Consider the following 14,293-nt stretch of genomic DNA (forward strand, 5'->3'; position numbering starts at 1 on the left):
GCGTGGGATTTAACAGGTTAAGAGCATTAAGAAACATATTATAAAATGGCATTTAAAAACACTCATTTAAAAGCAAAGATAACAAAGGCACATGAATAAAAGTTATAGGGGCAAAGCAGCTTTTCTCTAGTCTCCAGTGTTTCCAACAAATTCAGTTTTGTTATTAGAAAATTACAATTGTTTTTTCTACGTCCAGCAGAGACATGCATGTTATCAGGATAACAAATAATTTATTTCTACGAGATGTGCTTCCACATCTACACAAAAAATGTATTGATGAACGTTCATTGAATGCCTACTTCTGTGTTAAAGTGGCAGTAATGACTCCCAAGGGGATTGAAATTACCAATTAATTATTGCTAACACTTGAAATTGTGAGAAATTAAAGGATACCAGTCGGTAGCCTATATGGCCGATTGCTTTGCCTCTGGTATTGCTGCATTCACTTTTTTTGATTTCGAGAACATCTAAAAACAGACATGCATACATAAAGACTTCATTCATTTTAGTAGGAAATCTGTTCACAATGAAGCGCAACCATCTCATTATAGTACATGCAGTCTAATAATTACAGGACTGAGACCATATTATTCACTGTGCTCTTCACTTTTCTATCCGTTTAACCAGATTTTTGCTTTGTGTTTTTTTTTAAGTGTGGCGCCGGTGTTTGGGCTGCACTTTGTAGAGGGACTTCCTGACAACGATGTCAGTATCTACACCTTCTCCTTCAAGGGGAAACGCTACTCCATCACCACCGTCATACAGTACAACCACCAACTGAAGCACTTTGTCACCTGGATTTGTGATTCTGACGGTAGGTTTCCATTATTTTTATAGTTGTATTGTTGAAATGTAAGTCGATAAAAATAATCCCTTGTGATTAAGGCGTCAATTAATACATCATTAGTTGTATTTTAGTACAATTTTAAGTTGTTAGATGCTGTTATCCTTTGCAATATTTTTACATTAACATGTATAGTGAATGAGAACTCTATTTATCTGTAATCTACTTTGTGCTTGTTTAAGTGTTGGTGGTAGATTGCCAACAGCACATTCTGCTGGACAATTCATGCAATGTTAACTGAGGAAGACTTGTTTCATTGCCATTTTATAGAGAAGTTATTCTGCGGCTTGAGAGATGACAATTCCACATTTTACCTATTCTATTATTAGTCTGTTATGTTTTTGATTTTTTAACATTCTTTTACATATGCTGCTGTCCTGGCTCCTCCATTATGAATATGTGAGGCACTTTTATGCCGTTTATAGTTCTAATTGTGCATTGTCTTACAGGATCCTGGTTAGAATATGACGACTTGAAACATCCCGATTGTAAGACTCACCAAAAGCTCCCGGTCCCGGCTCAGGAGATGCACGTCGTCTTCTGGGAGGCGGATAAAGAGTCTCGTGCCTGTTCTCCATCGAGCACATTTTCTGAATGTCCCCCATCTGAGAATGAGAAGAACCCCTGTCTAAGTGAAAATGGCTTTACAGCGGACAATGTGTTGAACTTCTCCACCGATCAGTCTCTTCTTATGTCTCACAACGACACTGACATAGTCTGTGCACTCTCAGCATCTGAGGACGGGAGCGACATCATTGACACGACGATCACGGCAGGAGGTGACACGTCTATCGGTTCCACAACGCTGCTGGGCGCCTTCGAGGGACTTTCCCATGATGACATCATTACCCTCACCCTGGTGGAATTAACCGATCATTCAGAAATGCCTCCTTTGAACGAGAACGAACAAACCGAGGATTCGAGCGCTCCCAGCAGGGATAAAACACTTGACTCTATACCCGATAGCTCTTCTGCTGTAATACAAAGTGAAGCGTCTCCCAGCCCTGATTTTGAGCTACCCTCCATTTCATCGGATTCTGCGGACGGCTCGTCGTGTGATCCTACATTTGTGCCTTGTGGAAAGAGAGGACGGGGCAGAGGCAGAGCAGCTGGCAGAGGCAGAAAGGTTGGCCGAAAAACAGTTACAAAGGTAGCGGAGCCGAAAGCAGCTCCGCAAACTTCACCAACTACATCCTCTGAGCCCTCAAAAGAAGTCATGAGCAAACCTGAGAGAGACGCTGCCTCTCAAAACACACCGCCTGTTGAAACTACTCAACGAGCAGCCCCCATGTCTGCAACTGATGCGCCACAGAAAAATCCCAATGCCATCAACCCTCACTGGTCCTACATGCTCAGCCAACACCCAGTCAACCAATTTCAAAAGTCAATTGCTAAAGTTACCCCCTCCAAAACACCCACCTCTGTCCCTCTAAGAAAGCTCACTCCTCCCATCCACTCAACACCCAACCCTGTGAGGAAACAGCAGCTTCCTGTAGTACCCTTCCCAAAACCTCAGCTCAGGACAGAGGACAGCGATGGTCTCCCGCTAAAAGCCGCAGAAATGTACGGTGGATTTGGTGCGAAGAGCTCCCCAAGTCCGCTCCCATCTTATGCGCTTCTCAAAGGAAAATCAAAGCTGAGTCCACCTGTTACACCCAGCAACCAGAAATCCCTATTGAACACGCCGCTGTGTATGCCTGGAGCAACTCGGCTACCGGAAATTTCCTCAAAGAAGTCCTCGAAGCTTCCTCCAGGCCTCAGCGAGACAGAAGCCCTCAGGTACAAGCTGATAAAGAAGCTAAATGCAAAGAAGAAGAAGCTCGCCAAGCTGAATGAGATGTTGGGGCATCAAGGCGGGGCCAGCCTCCGACCGGACAGCACCATCCTGGGCTCCCCAAACACCGTCACCTCCAGCACGTACGACAGCTCCATCTGCGACGACTTCCTCTCGGACCTGCTCTCGCCGGCAACGACCGCCAGCAACCTCTCCCCGGACAGCACGGGCTTCCTGGAGCTGCTCGCCAGTGGCCAGGAGGGGCAGGTGGAGCAGATACACTGTGGGGTCAACGCTGCTGGAGCGCTGCCTCAGATGAACAACACAGACAACTTCCTGGAGGAGTTTCTCTCGCAGGCCGTGACTCAATTGCCGAGTGAGATGGAGACGGACGCCCTCAGTGACCTGTTCATTTGACTTCTATGAAGTTTATATGCTTGTACATGTATATGTTGTACACCTTAAAATACTGTCTGCAAGTTTGGCACTTTGTAGTGTAAATATTGTATAGAAATGAGTTGTATGAAGTTGTTATGTTTACAGCAGAGCTTGTTTGAGTTTTCTGTTTTGTTAATTAGAAAATTACTTAAAGTCTCGTTATGATTTTTTTTTTTAAATGTCATTTAATAAATTCTTGAATGACTTTACTGTGTTGTACAAAATGTGTTGTGTGGTTTCAGCTTCCTCTTAGAATAAAAATATTTATAGTTTAGGTTTAAGTCAATGTAAACACTGACTTGCTAGTTAAATACTGACTTGCCTTTGACATGAGACTATAACTGAGGGCAAAACAGTTAGTTTATTGTAACTGAAAGATTAACAGTTCATTTACGAACACATATTTACAAAATAAAACCCTGTGCCTTCAGTCAGACATCAACATTGCTTTGATTATTAAGATTACAAATGGTTTACACCTCTGAAAGAAAACAAAACAAAATGTTGTGATAATGCAGCAAGGTAACACGACCGATTCATCTTTTTCATTGTTTGCAGGAAAATATGTCTGTAATTTACAGCACATCAATAACTATCTTTAGAAAATGGCAATGTTCAGTTGAATCTGTAAAGTTTAGGTGTAATTTTCAGCTGCTTGGTTTAACGTGATTCAATATGAACTTTAATTATATTATGTGCATTTAGTCCAAAGGGTTAGGGTTTGTCTTTCAACAAATAGGAACATAGTCACATACTGTATAACTACCAGGTAATATGAAACAATTGGAATACCTTTGTTAGCCCCACAGAGGGGAAATGTACGTTGTTACAGCATAAAACGAGCTAAAGACAGCTTAATGTTACGTAGAAGCATGCATGAAAAAAGTAATTGATTTGTTTTACCAAAGCAATGCTAAACAGTAATCTTCCCTCCTTCATATATCAATGAGTCACTTAGCAGACCTTGTGGAAAATTGCGAACGATAAAATATGTAAATCGTTATTACGATTTACATATTTAAGCAGTCTCTAGGTAGGATCATTAGTGTCTAGTCTGGATGGATTTCAACCTAGAACTCAAAAGAGTCGTTCCCATACCGGGAGTCGAACCCGGGCCGCCTGGGTGAAAACCAGGAATCCTAACCGCTAGACCATATGGGACTCACGTTAACCTTGACGACCGTTAGGCATTTTCAACACAGTCATAGACAACGCGTCGTGTATACGTATATAAATTATATAAACTGTAAAGGTACAAACTAGCAGACCATAACTTCAGCTGGTATAATTTCGACTATCTACTGTTTATAATTTAAATTAAATGCACTACCACGCTTAGCTAGTTTTTGTTTGATAGTAACTTCAACCTAAACAATGTAACAACACTGCTTGATTATATGTTTGAACTATCTTCACATTAGAAAATCTCTTCATTTGTATTTGTTGGGATGTTAAGAAACATAAGTTTATTCATTTAGTAGGTTCAAGTATGTATGCTGGTAATTAAGTACATATAGTAAGTTTGTATGTAAATAATAAATTAATTGAATTAAAGAGCTTTCATAAACGACTTCAACAAATATTGCATTTTGAACATGTTTCTGTTTTTAAATACAGTCACTAACCAAATGGGGGAAATGGCAGCTGCATTACCATTTTGATGCACTTGCAGGAGCTGTTTGTCTATTGGTAGGCCGGACATAGTATATACAGTGAGTCTATGATTTAGGCCCCGGCCCCTCGAGGACGCATACGGCAAAACGCATAGGATTAACGCAATCGCAATCGCAAAAAAGCTTCCGTCCACACGCAATATTCACCGGACAGACAGGTTGTAAATGGCTGTATTATTTTATTACACTTCTCTGCTTCTCGAGCATGTTCCAGGGGTGAACATTGCTCTCTTCCTCTTATCTTCATTTATTTGAATGAGATAAAAATTCAAGAACACAAATACAAAACATATGGTACATTTTTTAAATATGAGTTCTTTATACTAGAGGTTTTCAAAGCTGGAGGTAGGTTCAAATAACATAATTAGCACCTCACAGCCATCCAGGAAATAAGTTTAACCAAGCCAAGTTAACTGTAGGGATGAGGGGGCTCCTTTTTCGAAGCGTAGTCTGACAACAGCCCAATGAAAGAACAACCTTTACCTGTTATGTAATTTCTCTATATTGATGTATTTATCCTTTTAAAACGTATCAGTACTTCCTCTTCCAGTGCAGTGGATGTTTTGAATTCATAAAAGGAGAAGCGAAGGTGTAATTATTAACATGAATGAACATTTGAATAGGAACACCTGGAGTTTCTCTCACATAAGTCACCCTGTTGCTTTGAGAAAAAGGCTATCAACATTTGAACTTGTCTGGGGGACATATCCTTTCATAAAATATAATATTAAAGGATTCCCGTGTATTGGTCTTGCTCATTTGCCAGAAAGACTCCAAAAAGGCCCTCACAAAGAACATTTAATTACCCTAATGTAATGCAAATGTGTTCATGGCTGTGCAATCTCTGACACAAACACAGAGGAAGTAGCAGGCCTGTGTCCTCTGTATTAAGCCAGAACATAATTTGCATAAAGAGGAAACCACAAACGAGTTTTCTATGTAGGATTGAGGTGGGATGGTGCAGTAAGTCATAGAGATACAGATCAAGTTTACTTTCTTCAGGCTGACTGGTGAGACACACTTCTGGACGGGAAAAAGAAGCTCAGCATCTCCATTCATCTTCTCTTACAGCTCACACAATCATCATGTACAGCATCGTGGTGGAAAACATCTACATGCTGGTCATCGTCACCCTCATCAGCGTACTTCAGAATGGTGAGGAAAAGCAAGAAGCAACTCTAAATCAGTAGTTAAAGATGTGAGTAAGATGACCTTGTGTGATGACGTTAATGATCTTTGTGTTTTAGCATTCTTTGCTTTGAAGGTAGAGAAGGAGTGCAGGAGTGTAAATCCAAACGCAGCTGCTTTTGAACGAGTTTCTTGTGCCAAGTAAGTACAATTTTACACTCAGTTCCTCTGCTAATCTAATGAAACATATGATTTTTTGTTATTTTAGTTTCCTTCTAAAATAAAAATTCCATTTGGTTTTCCATTGACCTGTTTTGGAGAGGCAGTCTGCATTTGCCTGAACACTCCCAGATACTGGAAAAAAACTACAGAGCTCATTTGAATGCTTGCTGGGAAAGCAACAATAACCGTTAAGAAAACATTTAATTCCACAAGCCTCTCAGTGAGGTGACTCATCATCATCCTCATGTGTTTAAGTTGCGTTTAAAAATGATTTATAGCTTAGGTTGTTTTGCTTTGTTTAAAATTGCAATCCAGGTATGATCGTGCAATATAAAATCAAGCCTGTTTCTCAAAACTGTGACTTTCACTCTTCTTGCAAAACCACTTGGCACATCAACATTTGTCAATTCAAGAGTGTATCCACCCACCATCTTAGATACCTCACACACAAAACTACTCAAATATTTTACACTTTGACAACTATTATTTTAATGGCTTCATCAAAAATATCAGAATTTTCAATTGTTCTCTGTTTCCTATCATTGTCATTTGAACGTGATTGTGTTTTGGACTGTTGTTAAGAAAAGTGAAAAAACGTCACCCCAGGCTTCGGGAACTTGTAGTTATTGCACATTTGCTTCTGATTTTTTTATGGGCCACAATTAATTGGTTAAACAGAGACAAATATCAACAAATTCATAAATTGTGGCACTGAGGACAAAAATGCATTATGCTGCATTTAATCATTAAAAGTAGTTAGGCTATAGCTTGAAATTCAAATCTAATATAAGTGACACAACGTCTCAGTATTGGGAAGCTCCATGGGCTGCAATGCACTTCCTGTTTTTTTTTAAAGAAACATTTCAGCCACATCCTGACTTGGATTTCAAACGTTTGGGTGATGCAAACGTTTGCTGAAAGTTTCAAAATGACCCGTCTCTTATTAAAGGTTTTTCGAGGTAGGTGTAGAAATAAATCTGAGAAAATATATATAATTACCTTTCAGGAAACAAATCAGCCTGTGACCTCTCAGATTTATGTTGAGGCCTCTTGTGGGGTCCTGACCGAAAGGTAAACAAAAAACCCGTTTTGAGATAGGACATTTTTTGCCAGTTTAGTGGAGGAGAAATATATATTTCTTAAATAAAAGTAGAAACACTACAAAAATGTGTAAAAATACTTTCTTACAAGTAAAAGGTCAGCAATCATAATCTTACTTGAGTAAAAGTACATAAGTATTCACATCAAACTATACTTAAGTACCAAAAGGGATAGTAGGCTACTTATTGTGTATGTAATTCCAATTTCAGAATAACATATTCAATTACTGGATTATTCTTTTTTATTAAAAATAATGTGTTTATCACAGCTGGTAAAAGTGGAGCTACTCTTATACTTCTGCTGGATACTTTACTTATAACTATATAGCATAGTTTGTTTCTTATATTTTGTGTTTGCTAATAATCTGAATTTGTAAAGTAACAAGTATATATTTATGTAAAATTAATGTAGTGGATTAAGAGGAAAATGTTGACTTCCATATTGTAGTGGAGTAAAACCGTAGCATAAAATAAAAATACTCAAGAAAAATTACGCAAAATCGTAGTTAAGTACAAAACTTGAGTAATTGTAATTCAATACACTACACCACTGGCTAATTCTCCAGACATGCGTGAGATTGAAAAGGTTTGAGGGACATGGCTCTGTGAAACACACTGAACTGATTATTGCAGTGTATTGCAGCAGCCAGTACGTACTACCTCAGAGTGGACGACATTTTTCCATTTCAACTCTTCTCCTCCAACACTCAGACAGCCACATTGGTTTTCCATTGTTTTTTTTTACAGTCTTTTCTGCTCTACAGTTTAAAAACATTTTCTTAAATATCAAACGTTATCAGATTGCTCCATGAACGCTCTTTGCCGTTAACTTCCTTGATTGTACTAATTGCACCTCTTGCTTTCTCATCTCTCAGTCGTAACTGCATGGATTCTTACCCAACGTTCCTGGCAGTGATGTGGTGTGCCGGTCTGTGTCTCAGCCAAGGTAATCATTAATCAGTTACTGTAAAGCAATCATTAACCAGTTACTGTAACACTCCCACAGAGTCAGTTCAGCTGAGGGAAAACATTCAAGAAAGGATTTTGTTCTTTATAGATGACTCATTCATTTGAGGAGCACTTATAATATAATACCATTAACCCTATTTGTCCAAAATGTTGTGGACACTTGACCACACATACATTTAATTCAAAACTTACGCAGCAATGAAGTACAGCCCAATCAGGCTCAGCCAACACATGCAGAGGACAGGGTGCTTTGGCAAAATTAAATTACAATATAAATTCATATCAAACTTGCTGTATATTCGTCTGCAACTTTAAAATATTGAGACAACTTTTCTCAACCAACTACACAATTAACCCAGGATAGTCAGAACAGGCCGATACAACCGAGAAATATGAACTCATGTTGTTCCACCTAGGCTCTCATTTACAATAAAATGTAAATCAAAAGTATTCTAACCTTTTTTCTGGAATTCTTACCCACTGCCATTTATAAGAAGCCCTTTACACTTGAGTGACAACTACTTGTAAAGGAAAGCAACATTTCCTCAGCTTACTGTACCCATGTCTCAACCCATTACAATAGCTCATAAAACACCTTATAGAACAATAAACAGAGAGCCTCTTGAAGTTTCTAGACTGCCTGTGGGAATTTCTCACATAAATGCCAACAGTCAGTCCTCATATGCATTTTTTCTCCCTCTGCCCACACTACCTGGGCTTCACTTATTCAAGTAATACATAAACAAATGTATGAATACATTATTTTTGGTTCACACTGTTGAATCACGGTATTCTCTGAAGTATCATTACTGACTGTATCACTGAACCGGGAAAAAGAGCCACAGACCAAAACATGACACCCAAATGAAAGTGGCCAGGAGTTTCCATATACGTTCAATATTGTGAGTTATGAAAATGGGGATTGTAGTAATATACCAGGCTATTCAAAATTGCCGGTCATCATATAACGTTTACATGTAAAAAATATTTTCTGTTAAATGAACGGACAAAAGTGAGTGTGTGTGAGTTAGAAAGACACGAGCAGCACCAACAGTTTATGTTAATTGTTATAATAATAATAATAATAGTTAAAACTCAAATAAACTACTTAAAAGTATTTCTTAACATGCTATAGTGCTGCTAACATGTAAACTGCCATGTTTGTCTAATATAGCCTTATATAGTAATATGATATTGGTTTCCCAGTTAATAATTCTGTTTATTACAAGTACAACTATGTTCTCATTCTTTAGAGTTTCATTGTAACTAATAATGATAATTACAAAAATGTAATGCTGTGATATTTTCTGAGACCATACCATGATGATCTCAGTTTGTACAACCCAACCAGGAAGTAATATATATATTTCTTTTTCTGTCACATCTCTGAAGCTCCTGCTTCCTTTGCCGGGGTCATCTATCTTGTAGTCAGGCAGAAGTACTTTGTCGGATACATGGGACAAACCAGTCAAAGGTAAATTATAATGAGCGATCTGTGTTTTGTTTGTTAAGAGGCATAGTCTAACATATATTTAAACATTATTCGTAGCACCCCAGGCTACCTGTTTGGAAAACGCGTCCTGTTCTTCCTGTTCCTGATGTGCATTGTGGGAATCTTCAACTACCTGCTGGTGCGCTTCTGCAGCAGCGACTATAAGGAATACGTGGAAACCATCACCAGCGCTGCGTCTGCTCTTCTCCTACTCCCTTAGGGCAAGGTGTGTCACATAATGGCACAAACAACTTATATGTCTTTTAATTGAACAAAAACAAAAGTCTGATTTAATTTCTGTTTTTATAAAAAGAGCATTTATTGTGTGTCAGTTTGGTAAATAAATAAAATGTCATTAACAAAGTATGATTCTTCTGTACAAAAGTCTTAAACAATTCATTCTGCAATATAGATTTGACCCCTTCAACTCTAATCAAGTGAGGTAAACACCTGGTTACTATCGAAAAACACTGGAAAAAAATACAGAATTAATTCCTTGATAATCTTCATGGCATTCAGTAATTCTTTGCCATCCCTTGTTAGTGGTTTCCACCAATTTAACAGAAGAAATACCCAACAGCCATTATAGTGCAGTTCTGTTTGAAGAGGTAGGCCGCTCCTTTACCTGGCAGGTTACATTCTTCTGCTGATCAGTAAACTTCCTTAAGGAAGCAGACCCAGACGCCATTAAAACTGAGTGCAAAAACTAAATTGATTTCTCTTTCTCTCCATCCACTGCTTGCTCATGTCAATCTCAACTGTAATGGTAAAAGATGTGAGCAGAGAACACAAATTAGACAAGTGCAATCGGACAAATCCAGCAAAGTAACTATCTATATTATACTATCACTACTATATTGCTAAGAAGAATAAGACATACTTACACAAAATGTCCTTTTGCTGAACCCAAACCAGTGTGCAAAGTCAAAGAGGGCATCAGAGTAGTATTTGAGGGTGAAGGAGGCGTCTCTCCACACAGGTTGGACTTTTGTTAATTTGTCGGTTATAACGCTGCTGTTTTTTACTGCCCAGTTCTCCATTATTTCAGTCAAGTCAATCTGATATAAACAAAAGACATATTTAAAAACCACAAAGGTGTGAACTACATTAAAAGTGACACAAAGTCCTGCTTACATCCACCCTGTAGCTTTCTCCTGCGACAGAGGAGATGCTCCAGTCCAGGCCTTTCTCCATCTGCCACTTGATGAAAGGATCGTTTCCATCGATGGACACCACAAACTGCTTGAGCACTGCCACCGATACAAGGTGTAGGATAATTTATGGGGAAAACAGAGGGAAACCAGTGAGAAGAGAGCTCAGAAATACATGTTGTCATTGTGCAGAAGCACTGTACAGCCATTGTCATTACTCTACTCCGTCTCCACCCATTGCAAACATCCAAAGTTGGATTTCAGCCAACATGCCATGTCACATATAGGCAGCATGACACATATAGGCAGCATGACACATATAGACAGCATGACACACTTAGCTGTAAAGTACACACTGTGCTCAAAAGTATAATGTTGTGCGAATAAAAAAATGCCAGTGGTGGCTTTAAGTACCATTTATCTTTTTTAGTTATTTCAGTGTAATTACACAAAAACGTATGTCCTCGTCATGATGGGGTCATTTTGTATAATGGTAGTAAGTAGCCTTGTGTACAGTTAAAGTTACCTCTTTCTTCATTGGCTGCCTTTTTGTCGTTCACTGAAAAGTTTTCTTCGCATGCAGACATCATCAGATAAATCCTCTTGGACAGCAGACTCTTCCTCATGCTGGTGTACTCCCATAGGTTTTGCATTTTAACCTTCCTGTTTTGAAACAATTCAATTATGTTTTTGTGTATAATAATGTGTATTTTTATTTTTATTTTTTTATTTTTTTTTATTTATTTGGGGTCACATTATAGTACAAGTACAGTTTTTCAAATCATATATTTTTAGAGACCCGAAAGTGACAAATGAAATAGCAAACAAAATTAATCAAAGTAAAATAAAAATGAAAAAGTACACAGGGGTTGTTTGAGATAGCAAATGTCTACACATGTACATATGCATACATATCAACATACATATATACATTCAATACACATACATGTGACCTTACATACATACACACATACATATCTATACATACACATTCAATCGGTGTATAGAAACAGTCAAAATATGCAATATGTGTATTTTTAAAGCATCCCATGAAGCGTTTCCCTCACCTTCCCACCGAGTTCAGGAAAACTATTTCCCGTCTGCAGGAGTTGAAGTCGTCGATGAGCACCAGGCTCTTCTCCGGGTCGCTGTGGACTCGGGGACCGGAGGGGAGCTCCTCCACGGAGAAACCGTCCGGAGGATTTTTCAGAAACTCTTCCACTTCTGTCACTCTCATCCTGCTGTGGGACGTCTTGCTCGCATTCATGGTGTCACGCTTTTCTCTGGTACGTCTTCCTGTGGCTGCGGCTGTTTCAAATGCCTGCCTGAAGTCTGTAGCTAGCTTATAAACGCTGTGAAGTTAGACATGATGGTGAGACGACCAGACTTCCGGTCCCAAATTAAATCGGCTCAGGTTGAACGCCAATAAGCGAAAACACACGCCTTTAAGATGATTGACAGAAATGGTTTAATGCAGACTGAGAAGTGGTTAAGTAAAAACAGGTTCTACAGATTCAATATTATCCGGATGGTTTTTTTTTTTATTAGACATTGTCTAATGTCTGAATAGCACTATTGACATATGGGTAATGTCCAATAAGTACTATTTGATGATTTAATATTGTTCTTCCCTTAACACGTTATTTTGAAGGAGCATAGTTCTGAAAAGATTAACAGACCACTCCAATTTTTTCTTAAATCTCTACATGTATGGCAGCCAATCGATTCCAGTTTCTGTTGAATTCAAACACAGACATTTTTTGTCAGTAGTTTATAGAATACAAATACATTTGTTTTCATTTTACTCAAACACAAGTAAAATAAATAGTAAAACCAGAGAAACTGATAATCGTGCAGTGGTCTCTTAATTTGTTTCCAGAGCTCTATTTACTTTCATAAAACTGTTTGGCCATTTCCTACATAGCTTACATTATAAACCTACAATATAGGCCCTAATTAAGAGAGAAAATAAAGTGAATTACGAATTATGAATTAACAATTAAGAGATAAATGAATAAATAACTAAATCAAACCATTTTTATTTTTTTAAATAACACTATTGTTCAATTATATCCACAATAATGAAGATGGATTTCCGAGCTTTACGAGAAGCCACTTGAGGTGAGCAATTGGCATTCCTGTCGAGAACAAAGCGAGATTTTGAACAGAAAAGGAAAAGTACAGTAATGAAAAACATATTGAGTGACCTGCCAGCCTTTGTGGTACGATGACATTAATATTCTGCATGTGTGTATGTGTGTGTCTTTGTGTGTGGGTATTTGTGTCGTATCAGACTCTCTTCTTGTTGCCGTTTTTATTCATAAGCAATGTTTGGTCAGTGCTCATGAGTAAGTCTTCGAGTATTTACTTTAGCTGTCTCCCGTAAACACTCACCCGATAAGAGTCCAAAACAGATCCATAAAGCCAGTAAAGCTCTGACCTTATTTCCTCATTCTTCAAGTTTGTAGGAAACATAAATCCCATTTGGATTTCTTTCCGTAGAGTTCGCTTTATTCACACAAAGATGTGAACACCCACAGCTTTGGTTTCACGGAGACAGACTATTTAATTTGTGTGGGCAAGAAGTCCATGTTTAGACTCAGTGGTCGGGATATTGTTGACTCATTTGTTCTGTATGTCTCTAACAGTCTGCATGGACAACAACAGAAATCCTGCTTTCAGCCTTCTTTCTGGACATCTATTTATAATATAAATTACAATGCTTGCTATACTGGGAACAAGGCTTCAAAATCCTTTCTCACAATCAGCTTGTGTAAAAACTCATGCATTCTAGTTTATCTCTAGTTGTTTATTGTCTGTTGATTGTGTAGCTAACCTCTGACCTCCCTGTGGAGGGCATACTGAGTCCAAAAGTGAAAAAGCTGCTCTCAGATTTAAGAGTCAGTGGCTGATCTGCAGCATTGAGGAGGAATATATACTGTTTGGTTAGTATATCTTTTTCAGCCATCATATTTTGTTAGTAAATTAAATCAGTCTAGCTTTTGAAAATCTCTAGTGTAGAAAATAAGTCTGTTAGCAAAACTATTTTTATATCAGTATTACCTGAAGTTGAACATAAATAAGTGGACTACATTCTCTCAAGCACTGTTGGAAAAATGTAAGACTTGGAATTTCTTTGGTATTACAATGACTCAATCACATTCTATTTATATAGCCCACTATCACAAATTACACATTTGATTCAGGGGGCTTTACAGTGTGTAAAGCATACAATACCCCCTGTCCTTAGAGTTGCAGCGCTAAAAGAAAAACTACCAAAGAAACCCCAGAATGAATCTGTACAAATGTAATAAAACCCATGGAAGAGCAACAGAGGAGGGATCCGTCTCCCAGGAGTATAGTTTTTTTTTTTAAATGAAGAAATTACAACAGAGAATCCAAAAAGCAACGTGATATTGATGCTTCTTTTACTTTAGTTAAATGTCGGAGTACTTTTGGTACTATACATATATTATGATGCTTAAACTTTTGTACTTTTACT

At 38.1% G+C, this 14,293-nt stretch overlaps 3 protein-coding genes and 1 non-coding gene across 5 annotated transcripts; 2 read left to right on the forward strand and 2 right to left on the reverse strand.

The window, feature by feature from the left end:
* Nucleotides 1-574: 574 nt before the first annotated feature.
* On the forward strand, nt 575-3,265 carry LOC104952420 (SUMO-specific isopeptidase USPL1; the record flags this gene model as incomplete). Its single annotated transcript, XM_010779235.1, has 2 exons — nt 575-814; nt 1,294-3,265. Coding segments are annotated over 2 exons (1,982 nt in total), but the record flags the coding sequence as incomplete, so codon positions are not given.
* Nucleotides 3,266-4,145: 880 nt separating this feature from the next.
* Nucleotides 4,146-4,217, reverse strand: trnae-uuc (transfer RNA glutamic acid (anticodon UUC)). The gene has a single exon. It is a non-coding gene; the product is annotated as a tRNA-Glu (tRNA).
* A 1,439-nt stretch (nt 4,218-5,656) lies between these two features.
* On the forward strand, nt 5,657-11,304 carry alox5ap (arachidonate 5-lipoxygenase-activating protein). Of its 2 annotated transcripts, XM_010779232.1 has the most exons (6): nt 5,664-5,884; nt 5,977-6,058; nt 8,055-8,125; nt 9,541-9,622; nt 9,698-9,866; nt 10,788-11,304. In XM_010779232.1, exons 1-5 carry the CDS (start codon nt 5,815-5,817, stop codon nt 9,858-9,860), a joined length of 468 nt encoding a protein of 155 aa, XP_010777534.1. In that variant the 5' UTR covers nt 5,664-5,814; the 3' UTR covers nt 9,861-9,866; nt 10,788-11,304. The 2 variants fall into 2 exon arrangements, with proteins under 2 accessions (XP_010777533.1, XP_010777534.1); XM_010779231.1 differs by lacking the exon at nt 10,788-11,304 and having other exon boundaries at nt 5,657-5,884; nt 9,698-10,006.
* On the reverse strand, nt 9,930-12,171 carry medag (mesenteric estrogen dependent adipogenesis). The gene is made up of 5 exons (XM_010779230.1): nt 11,859-12,171; nt 11,318-11,454; nt 10,775-10,890; nt 10,525-10,698; nt 9,930-10,398 (listed from the first exon to the last, which is right to left on the reverse strand). Exons 1-5 carry the CDS (start codon nt 12,056-12,058, stop codon nt 10,384-10,386), a joined length of 642 nt encoding a protein of 213 aa, XP_010777532.1. The 5' UTR covers nt 12,059-12,171; the 3' UTR covers nt 9,930-10,383.
* Between the last annotated feature and the right edge of the window lie 2,122 nt (nt 12,172-14,293).

This window comes from Notothenia coriiceps, unplaced genomic scaffold (assembly GCF_000735185.1).
Source record: "Notothenia coriiceps isolate Sejong01 unplaced genomic scaffold, NC01 NC01_scaffold00020008, whole genome shotgun sequence".
In the NCBI taxonomy this organism is placed as follows: Eukaryota; Metazoa; Chordata; class Actinopteri; order Perciformes; family Nototheniidae; genus Notothenia; species Notothenia coriiceps.

What these genes read in the sequence shown, in the direction of transcription:
- alox5ap (XM_010779231.1), top strand. Translation starts at nt 5,815, where the DNA reads ATGTACAGCATCGTGGTGGAAAACATCTACATGCTGGTCATCGTCACC. An exon ending in CATCAGCGTACTTCAGAATG is followed by an intron (nt 5,885 to 5,976) that starts GTGAGGAAAAGC and finishes TTTGTGTTTTAG; the next exon opens with CATTCTTTGCTTTGAAGGTA. An exon ending in CGGTCTGTGTCTCAGCCAAG is followed by an intron (nt 8,126 to 9,540) that starts GTAATCATTAAT and finishes ACATCTCTGAAG; the next exon opens with CTCCTGCTTCCTTTGCCGGG.
- medag (XM_010779230.1), bottom strand. Translation starts at nt 12,058, where the DNA reads ATGAATGCGAGCAAGACGTCCCACAGCAGGATGAGAGTGACAGAAGTG. An exon ending in GGCAGCCAATGAAGAAAGAG is followed by an intron (nt 10,891 to 11,317) that starts GTAACTTTAACT and finishes TATCGGTGGCAG; the next exon opens with TGCTCAAGCAGTTTGTGGTG. An exon ending in GAGAAAGCTACAGGGTGGAT is followed by an intron (nt 10,699 to 10,774) that starts GTAAGCAGGACT and finishes TGTTTATATCAG; the next exon opens with ATTGACTTGACTGAAATAAT.